At 41.2% G+C, this 10,572-nt stretch overlaps 1 protein-coding gene across 1 annotated transcript; it reads left to right on the top strand.

Moving 5' to 3' along the window:
- Nucleotides 1–1,472: 1,472 nt before the first annotated feature.
- On the top strand, nucleotides 1,473–1,960 carry LOC148562468 (uncharacterized). Its single transcript, XM_088490896.1, has 2 exons — nucleotides 1,473–1,518; nucleotides 1,584–1,960. Exons 1-2 carry the CDS (start codon nucleotides 1,473–1,475, stop codon nucleotides 1,958–1,960), a joined length of 423 nt encoding a protein of 140 aa, XP_088347022.1.
- The last annotated feature ends 8,612 nt before the right edge of the window (nucleotides 1,961–10,572 follow it).

The following is a 10,572-nucleotide window of genomic DNA, read 5'->3' as shown; positions in this document are numbered from 1 at the left end:
TCCATACTTTGCCCAAGATTTGATGGTCCAAACAGGTGTTCCAAGTCAGCTCAAGAATTTTGGCGTTTAACGCCAGAACTGGCACAAAAGCTGGAGTTAAACGCCCAAACTGGCACAAAAGCTGGCGTTTAACTCCAAGAAAATTCTCTACATGTGAAAGCTTCAATGCTCAGCCCAAGCACACACCAAGTGGGCCCGGAAAAAGATTTCTGCATTAATTACCTATTTCTGTAACCCTAGGCTACTAGTTTTCTATAAATAGGACCTTTTGCTATTGTATTTTAATCTTTTGATCAACTTGGAATCATGTTTTGATGATTGAACCCTCTTTGGGAGGCTGGCCATTCGGCCATGTCTAGACCTTTTGTTCTTATGTATTTTCAACGATGGAGTTTCTACACACCATAGATTAAGGTGTGGAGCTCTGCTGTTCTTCATGAATTAATGCAAAGTACTATTGTTTTTCTATTCAACTCAAGTCTATTTCTTCTCCAAGATATTCATTCGCACCCAAGAACATGATGAATGTGATGATTATGTGACACTCATCACCATTCTCACCTATGAACGCGTGACTAACAACCACTTCCGTTCTACATGCAAACAAGCTTGAATGTGTATCTCTTGGGTTTCTAATCTAAGATTAGAACCTTCGTGGTATAGGCTAGAATTATTGGAGGCCATTCCTGAGATCCGGAACGTCTAAACCTTGTCTGTGGTATTCTGAGTAGGATCTGGGAAGGGATGACTGTGATGAGCTTCAAACTCGCGATTGTTGGGCGTGTGACAGACGCAAAAGGATCAATGGATCCTATTCCAAAATGATCGAGAACCGACAGATGATTAGCCGTGCGGTGACAGCGTGCGTAGAACATTTTCACTGAGAGGACGGGAAGTAGCCATTGACAACGGTGATGCCCAACATAAAGCTTGCCATGGAAAGGAGTATAAATGATTGGAAGAAGGCAATAGGAAAGCAGAGGTTCAAGAGGAACAAAGCATCTTCATACGCTTATCTGAAATTCCTACCAATGAATTACATAAGTATCTCTATCTTTATCTTATTTTATGTTTTATTTATCTTTTAATTATCAATCCTTCGTAACCAGTTGAGTCTGCCTGACTGAGATTTACAAGATGACCATAGCTTGCTTCAAGCTGACAGTCTCCGTGGGATCGACCCTTACTCACGTAAGGTATTACTTGGACGACCCAGTGCACTTGCTGGTTAGTTGTGTGGAATTGTGACAAAGTGTGATTCACATTTGAGAGCTCCAAGTCTTTGGCGCCATTGTTGATGATCACAATTTCATGTCCCAACAACGGAACCCAATTCACCGATAAAAAATTTAGAGAATTCTTGGAGGGGTTGCACATATCTCACCGTTTCAGCTCGGTAGAACACCCCCAGACAAACGGACAGGTGGAGTCGGCGAACAAGATAATAGTCAAGGGACTCAAGAAACGACTCGATGGGGCCAAAGGCCTACAGGCCGATGAACTCAGATCAGTCCTCTGGTCATACCAAACCATACCCCAAACCTCCATAGGTGAAACCCTATTTCGCTTAACCTACGGTGTAGAAGCCATTATCCCAGTAGAGGTAGGAGACCCAAGCCCTAGAAGAACAATTGGAGGCAATGATGAAGAGGCAGAACAAGACCTCACAGACGAAGTGAGAAGCATAGCCCATGTGCGAGAACTAGCCTTAAAGCAAAGAATCAGCCTAAGGTATAACCGTGGCGTAGTCCCACGGGAATTCATGCCCGATGACCTCGTCCTACGACGAAACAACATCGGTGCCCCCACCCCCAGAGAAGGGAAACTCACCCCTAATTGGGAAGGCCCATACAGAATCAAGGCAGCAATCGGAAAAGGAGCCTACAATCTTGAACGACTTAACGGCGCCGAGATCCCGAGGACCTGGAACGCCGCCAACTTACGACGATATTATGCGTAGGCTCATCCCCTACCTTTAAACTCATCTTTTACTTGTTTCCTTACTTTATTATTTTTGTTTTAAGTGTTATTTTCGCGTACTCTTTCCCGCCACATCGGAGGGTTTTAACGAGGTCCAACTTAATAAAATTCCATTTAACCACGTACTTGCCCCCACCCCCCTATACTATTGCCAACCCCCCCCCCCCAAATGGCAAAGGAACAAACGGCCGACATCGGGGACTGATCACCCTCGAGGCCCAAAAATGGATATCCATACAACACGGTTAAAACGGCCTAACGACGGCCTACCCTCCCCCCTAACACTATTGAGTCACTTAAAACGATTCAAGAATAAACGACTTGGGTGAAGTACGAACTCTTGATTGACAAGATAAATGGCCTGAACGGCCTAAAATACAAATTCGTTAAAATACCTAAAAGTCTCAAAGCACGGCCAAAACGGCCAGACGTCAGCAAAAATCACAAAGTACAGCCACAAGGCCAAATCTCTTACACAAAACAAAAATAAACAACTGCTAAACAAAACACCCTACTCGAGGTCGACGATCTGGCCATCCTGAACAGTCTTGAATGCCCCCATAACTGACACATCGACCTCCGGCACAAGAACCAGGGCTTGAGCTTTCATCATCTCCTCGGTAGCAGAGATCACCCCCTTCACATCATCCAGAAGCTCTGCCTTCTCCTTCCCTAACCCCTCCACCTCGGCTTTCAAAGTATTCACCTCGGTAAGAAGCGTCGTCGCCTGAGATTTGGCATCTGAGGCCTTCTTCCACTCTCCCCCAAGTTGAGACAAAAGTGGAGTCTCAACCTCAGAAAGCCGAAGGATCTCAGCCCCCGCATCCTCAGACGATATCATAGCCTTCTCCCGGGCCGTCTCCGACGCCTCAAGTAGCTCCTTCAACTTGGCCACCTCTGATTGAGCCTAGCTGATGAGCGGATAATTTATACGCTTTTTGGCATTGTTTTTACTTAGTTTTTAGTATGATTTAGTTGGTTTTTAGTATATTTTTATTAGTTTTTAATTAAAAATCACATTTCTGGACTTTACTATGAGTTTGTGTGTTTTTCTGTGATTTTAGGTATTTTCTGGTTGAAATTGAGGGAGCTGAGCAAAAATCTTATTCAGGCTGAAAAAGGACTGCTGATGCTGTTGGATTCTGACCTCCCTTCACTCAAAGTGGATTTTCTGGAGCTACAGGACTCCAAATGGCGCGCTTCCAGTTGCGTTGGAAAGTAGACATCCAGGGCTTTCCATCAATATATAATAGTCCATACTTTGCTCAAAGATAGATGACGTAAACATGCTGCAGTCTGGCGTCCAGCGCCAGAAACAAGTTACAAGTTAGAGTTCAACGCCAGAAAAGGATCCAAAGCTGGCGTTGAACGCCCAAAACAGCCCTATGCATGTGAGAAGCTTTAGTCTCAGCCCCAGCACACCCCAAGTGGGCCCCAGAAGTGGATTTCTGCACTATCTATCATAGTTTACTCATTTTCTGTAAACCTAGGTTACTAGTTTAGTATTTAAACAACTTTTAGAGACTTATTTTGTATCTCATGACATTTTAGATCTGAATTTTGTACTCTTTGACGGCATGAGTCTCTAAACTCCATTGTTGGTGGTGAGGAGCTCTTCTGTGTTTCGATGAATTAATGCAACTATTTCTGTTTTCTATTCAAACACGCTTGTTTCTATCTAAGATGTTCATTCGCACTTCAATATGATGGATGTGATGATCCGTGACAGTCATCACCATTCTCAACCTATGAACGCGGGCCTGACAACCACCTCCGTTCTACTTTCGATTGAATGAATATCTCTTGGATTCCTTAATCAGAATCTTCGTGGTATAAGCTAGAATCCATTGGCAGCATTCTTGAGAATCCAGAAAGTCTAAACCTTGTCTGTGGTATTCCGAGTAGGATTCAGGGATTGAATAACTGTGACGAGCTTCAAACTCGCGAGTGTTGGGCGTAGTGACAGACGCAAAAGGATCAATGGATCCTATTCTGACATGATCGAGAACCGACAGATGATTAGCCGTGCGGTGACAGCGCACCTGGACCTTTTTCACTGAGAGGATGGATGGTAGCCATTGACAACGGTGATCCACCAACACACAGCTTGCCATAGGAGGAACCTTACGTGCGTGAAGAAGAAGACAGGGAGAAAGCAGAGATTCAGAAGACAAAGCATCTCCAAAACTCCAACATATTCTCCATTACTGCATACCAAGTATTTATTTTATGTTCCCTTGTTCATTTGCAAGTCAACTGATAATTATAATTGACCTCCTAACTGAGATTTACAAGATAACCAGAGATTTCTTCAAACCAACAATCTCCGTGGGATTCGACCCTTACTCACGTAAGGTATTACTTGGACGACCCAGTGCACTTGCTGGTTAGTGGTACGAATTGTGAAAAGAGTGATTCACAATTCGTGCACCAAGTTTTTTGTGCCGTTGCCGGGGATTGTTCGTGTTTGAACAACTGACGGTTTATTTTGTTGCTTAGATTAGGAAAAATTTTTCTTTTTGGTTTAGAGTCTCTTATTATTGTTTCTGGTTAAAATCTTAGAATCCTTATTTTCTCTTTCAAAAAAAAATTTTTTTTTTCGAAAATTATTTTTTTTTATTTATTGACTTTTTCTTGTTTGATCTCTGGTTTTTCTTGTTTTGTGATTTTTCTTGTTTTTCTGTGCCTTTTCAAAACATCTGTTTTCAAAAAAAAAAATACTTCTTCAAAACAAGTGTTACATTTACTGCCCAATTGGCTAGAGCGTTGGTCTAAGTTCGTGGCAATTTGGTATACTCTTTTCAAAATCTTCTTTTTTTAAAAAAAAAAACAAATAAATAATAATTTCTCTATTAAATTTTGTGCCAAACTTTAAGTTTGGTGTTTTCTTGTTGATTTTCCTTTGGTTTTCGAAAATTTTAGTTTGGTTTTCTAAAAATTCTAAGTTTGGTATTCTTTCTTCATGTTCTTGTGTTCTTGTGAGTCTTCAAAGTGTTCTTGAGTTTTCCTTGTGTCTTGATCTTAAAATTTTTAAGTTTGGTGTTCCTTGGTGTTTTTCCTCCAAAATTTTCAAAAACAAGGAGCATTAGATCTAAAAAAAATTTTAAATCTTGTGCTATCTTATTATTTTTCTATCTCCTCTTTAAATTCAAAAATATCTTTTCTCTCTATTTTAAAGCTAATTTTCGAAATTTACCTTTAAAATTCAGATTTTTATTTCAAAATTTAAAACCTTTTTTAAAAATCATCATATCCTTTTCAAAACTTCCTAACCACTTTCTCTCTCCTCATTTTTTCGAAAATTTTTAACCATTTTTATTTATTTTATTTTAATTTATTTCATTTTCGAAATAAATAAATAAATAAATAATAAAAATAATTTTTTTTTATTTTACATCATCTCCCTTTCTCCATCATGGATCTAAGTGGAAATGAACAGTCCAGAAGGACTTTGGGGTCATATGCTAACCCCTCTACTGCTTCATATGGGAGTAGTATCTGCGTACCCTCCATTGGAGTCAGTAGCTTTGAGTTGAATCCTCAGCTCATTATCATGGTGCAGCAAAGCTGCCAGTATTCCGGTCTTCCACAGGAAGAACCTACAGAGTTTCTGGCACATTTTTTACAAATTGCTGACACAGTACATGATAAGGAAGTAGATCAGGATGTCTACAGATTATTACTGTTTCCATTTGCTGTAAAAGACCAAGCCAAGAGGTGGTTAAATAACCAACCTAAGGCTAGCATAAAGACATGGAAACAGCTGACAGAGAAATTCCTGAATCAATACTTTCCTCCAAAACGGATGACACAGCTAAGTCTGGACATCCAAGGCTTTAAACAAGGAGATAATGAACCTCTTTATGATGCCTGGGAGAGATACAGAGAGATGCTAAGAAAATGCCCCTCTGAGATGTTTTCAGAGTGGGTTCAGCTAGACATCTTCTATTATGGGCTTACAGAAAGGGCTCAGCTTTCTCTAGATTACTCAGCTGGTGGATCTATCCACATGAGAAAGACAAGTGAAGAAGCTCAAGAGCTCATTGATACAGTTGCCAGAAATCAGCATCTGTACCTAAGCAGTGACCCTTCCATGAAAGAAGAGGTTAAAACAGTAACTGCTGAACTCAATCCTGCAGAACAAGCTGTTGAATTCAATCAGCAATTGGATTTTCTAACAAAACAGTTAGCCGAATTTAAGGAGAGACTACAAGAGACAAGGATGGCTAATATAAATATGGAAGAACAATTAAAGCAAGCAAAGCAGCAGCTGTCAAAAAAAATAACAGAAGAATGCCAAGCAGTTCAATTAAGAAATGGGAAAACATTAAATACCCCACCTCAAGGCAGCAGGAAGCCAAGAAATGAGCAAACTACCCAAATTCCATCTGAGGACAGTAAGAGCCCGGGGGAAAATAATTCTGGCGCTAAAACGCCAGAAATTGGGTGGAAGGCTGGCGCTGAACGCCCAAACCATGCTCAGGACTGGCGTTCAACGCCAGAAACAAGCAAGGAACTGGCGTTGAACACCCAAAGGAAGCACAGTTCTGGCATTCAGACGCCAGGAACAGATGAGGAGTTGGCGTCTAACGCCACTCCAGCTTCCAACCCTGGCTTTCAAATGCCAGTGAGGGATCAGACACCAGCAAGTGCTGATAATAAATCCCTCAAGAAGGCTTCTCAACCTACCTCTATAGGAAATAAACCTACAGCAACTAAGGTTGAGGAATACAAAGCCAAGATACCTTATCCTCAAAAACTCTGCAAAGAGGAGCAGGATAAGCAATTTGCCCGATTCGCAAACTATCTCAGGACTCTTGAAATAAAGATTTCGTTTGCAGAGGCACTTGAGCAAATACCCTCTTATGCCAAGTTCATGAAAGATATCTTGAGTCATAAGAAGGATTGGAGAGAAACTGAAAGAGTTCTCCTCACTAAAGAATGCAGTGCAGTCATTCTGAAAAGCTTCCCAGAAAAGCTTAAAGATCCCGGGAGCTTTATGATACCATGCATATTAGAGGATAACTGCACCAAGACAGCTCTATGTGATCTTGGGGCAAGCATCAACCTAATCCCTGCATCCACTATCAGAAAGCTCGGCTTGACTGAAGAGGTCAAACCAACCCGGATCTGTCTTCAACTTGCTGATAGCTCCATTAAATACCCATCAGTCATAATTGAGGACATGATTGTCAAGGTTGGGCCATTTGCCTTTCCTACTGACTTTGTAGTGCTGGAAATGGAGGAGCACAAGAGTGCAACTCTCATTCTAGGAAGACCATTCCTAGCAACTGGACGAACCCTCATTGACGTCCAAAAAGGGGAGATAACCCTGAGAGTCAATGAGGATGAGTTTAAGTTGAATGTTGTCAAAGCTATGCAACATCCAGACACATCAGACGACTGCCTGGGCGTCGATATTATTGACTCCCTGGTGGAAGAGGTCCATATGACTGAGAGTCTCGAATCAGAGCTAGAGGTGATCTGGAGGAACCAGAGGAAATAAAAGAACCTCTGAAAACTCCTCAGGAAGAGGAGAAACCTCCTAAACCTGAGCTCAAACCACTACCACCATCCCTGAAATATGCATTTCTGGGAGAAGGTGACACTTTTCCTGTAATCATAAGCTCTACTTTAGGGCCATAGGAAGAGAAAGCACTAATTCAGGTGCTAAGGACACACAAGACAGCTCTTGGGTGGTCCATAAGTGATCTTAAGGGCATTAGCCCAGCCAGATGCATGCACAAGATCCTATTGGAGGATGATGCTAAACCAGTAGTTCAACGACAGAGGCGGCTAAATCCCGCCATGAAGGAGGTGGTGCAGAAAGAGGTCACTAAGTTACTAGAGGCTGGGATTATCTATCCTATTTTTGATAGCCCCTGGGTGAGCCCTGTCCATGTTGTCCCTAAAAAGGGAGGAATGACAGTGGTTCCTAATGAAAAGAATGAACTGGTTCCTACAAGAACAGTTATAGGGTGGCGTATGTGTATTGACTACAGAAGGCTCAATACAGCCACCAGGAAGGATCATTTTCCTTTACCATTCATAGACCAGATGCTAGAGAGACTAGCAGGTCATGAATATTACTGCTTTTTGGATGGCTATTCCGGTTACAACCAAATTACAGTAGATCCTCAGGACCTAGAGAAAACAGCATTCACATGTCCTTCTGGAGTGTTTGCCTACAGAAGGATGCCTTTTGGTCTGTGTAATGCACCTGCAACCTTTCAGAGGTGCATGCTCTCTATCTTCTCTGATATGGTAGAGAAGTTTCTAGAAGTCTTCATGGATGACTTTTCAGTATTTGGAGACTCATTCAGCTCCTGCCTTAACCATTTAGCACTTGTTCTGAAAAGATGCCAAGAGACCAACCTAGTTTTAAACTGGGAAAAATGTCACTTTATGGTGACTGAAGGGATTGTCCTTGGGCATAAAATTTCAAACAAGGGAATAGAGGTGGATCAAGCTAAAGTTGAAGTAATTGAAAAATTACCACCACCTACCAATGTTAAGGCAATCAGAAGCTTTCTGGGGCATGCAGGATTCTATAGGAGGTTTATAAAGGATTTTTCAAAAATTGCTAAACCTCTGAGCAATCTGCTAGCTGCTGACACGCCATTTGTGTTTGACACAAAATGTCTGCAGGCGTTTGAGACCCTGAAAGCTAAGCTGGTCACAGCACCAGTTATTTCTGCACCAGACTGGACATTACCATTCGAACTAATGTGTGATGCCAGTGACCATACCATTGGTGCAGTATTGGGACAGAGGCATAACAAGCTTCTGCATGTCATTTATTATGCTAGCAGTGTTTTAAATGATGCCCAGAAAAATTACACAACCACAGAAAAAGAATTACTTGCAATGGTTTATGCCATTGACAAGTTTAGATCCTACTTAGTAGGATCAAAAGTGATTGTGTACACTGACCATGCTGCTCTTAAATATCTACTCACAAAGCAGGATTCAAAGCCTAGGCTCATAAGATGGGTGTTGCTTCTGCAAGAGTTTGATATAGAAATAAGAGACAGAAAAGGGACAAAGAATCAAGTAGCTGATCACCTGTCCCGGATAGAACCAGTAGCAGGAGCATCCCTCCCTCCTACTGAGATCTCTGAAACCTTTCCGGATGAGCAATTGTTTGCTATTCAGGAAGCTCTGTGGTTTGAAGACATTGCAAACTATAAGACACAAGGTTCTCCTTCTGTAACCATGGAGAGGAAGCATGAAAAGCTTCTCTCACTACAGAGTCAACCAAAGCCCCCACAGTCAAACTCTAAGTTTGGTGTTGGGAGGCCACAACCAAACTCTAAGTTTGGTGTTGGGAGGTTCCAACCTTGCTCTGATTATCTGTGAGGCTCCATGAGAGCTCACTGTCAAGCTATTGACATTAAAGAAGCGCTTGTTGGGAGGCAACCCAATGTTATTTAATTAGATCTATTTATTTTCCATTGCTATTTTATGTTTTCTTTAGGTTGATGATCATGTGAAGTCACAAAAACAAATGGAAAATCAAAAACAGAATGAAAAATAGCATGAAAAATAGCACACCCTGGAGGAAGATCATTCTGGCGTTTAAACGCCAGAAACAAGCATCTGTCTGGCGTTTAACGCCAGAAACAAGCATCAGTCTGGCGTTAAACGCCAGAAACAGGCTACATTTGGGCGTTTAACGCCAGAAACAGGCAGCAGTCTGGTGTTAAACGCCAGGATTGCACAGTAAGGGCATTTTGTACGCCTAATTGGAGCAGGGATGCTAAATTCTTGGCCCCACTGGATCTGTGGACCCCACAGGATCTCCACCTACCTCACCATTCAAATTCAAACCATCCCCCTCCCAAACCCACCCATTCACACACTTCCATTTCCTCCATCTTCTCCACTTCTTTCTTCTTTTGCTCGAGGACGAGCAAACCTTTTAAGTTTGGTGTGGTAAAAGCATTGCTTTTGGTTTTTCATCATTCAGAGGTAGAGCAATTGACTGCAGATCAAAGAGCTATGAGGAAAGAGCAACAAAGGCAAGGAAGAAACATAGAGGAGCTCAAGAGCACCATTGGTCCTTCAAGAAGAGGAAGACGCCACCCTCATTAAGGTGGACCCATTCCTAAATCTCCTTATTCTTATTTTCCTGTTTTTCATTTACTATGCTTCATGTTTAATTATGTTTGTGTCTTCACTATATGATCACTAGTATCTAAGTGTCTATGTCTTAAAGATATGAATGTCCTATGAATCCATCACCTTTCTTAAATGAAAATTGTTTTCTGAAAAAGAAAAAGAAGTACATGAATTTCGAATTTTAAAATAGTTTAATTATTTTGATGTGGTGGCAATACTTTTTTTTTTCTGAATGAATGCTTGAACAGTGCATATGTCTTTTGAATTTGTTGTTTATGAATGTTAAAATTGTTGGCTCTTGAAAGAATGATGAAAAAGGAGAAATGTTATTTGATAATCTGAAAAATCATAAAAATGATTCTTGAAGCAAGAAAAAGCAGTGAAGAACAAAGCTTGCAGAAAAAAATAGCGAAAAAAAAAAGAGAGAAAAAGCAAGCAGAAAAAGCCAAAAGCTCTTAAAACCAAAAGGCA

This window comes from Arachis ipaensis, chromosome B6, assembly GCF_059453495.1.
Source record: "Arachis ipaensis isolate K30076 ecotype BB chromosome B6, ASM5945349v1, whole genome shotgun sequence".
NCBI classification, from domain to species: domain Eukaryota; kingdom Viridiplantae; phylum Streptophyta; class Magnoliopsida; order Fabales; family Fabaceae; genus Arachis; species Arachis ipaensis.
The sequence above is the reverse complement of the archived record's forward strand: the minus strand, read 5'-3'. Positions and strand labels throughout refer to the sequence as shown.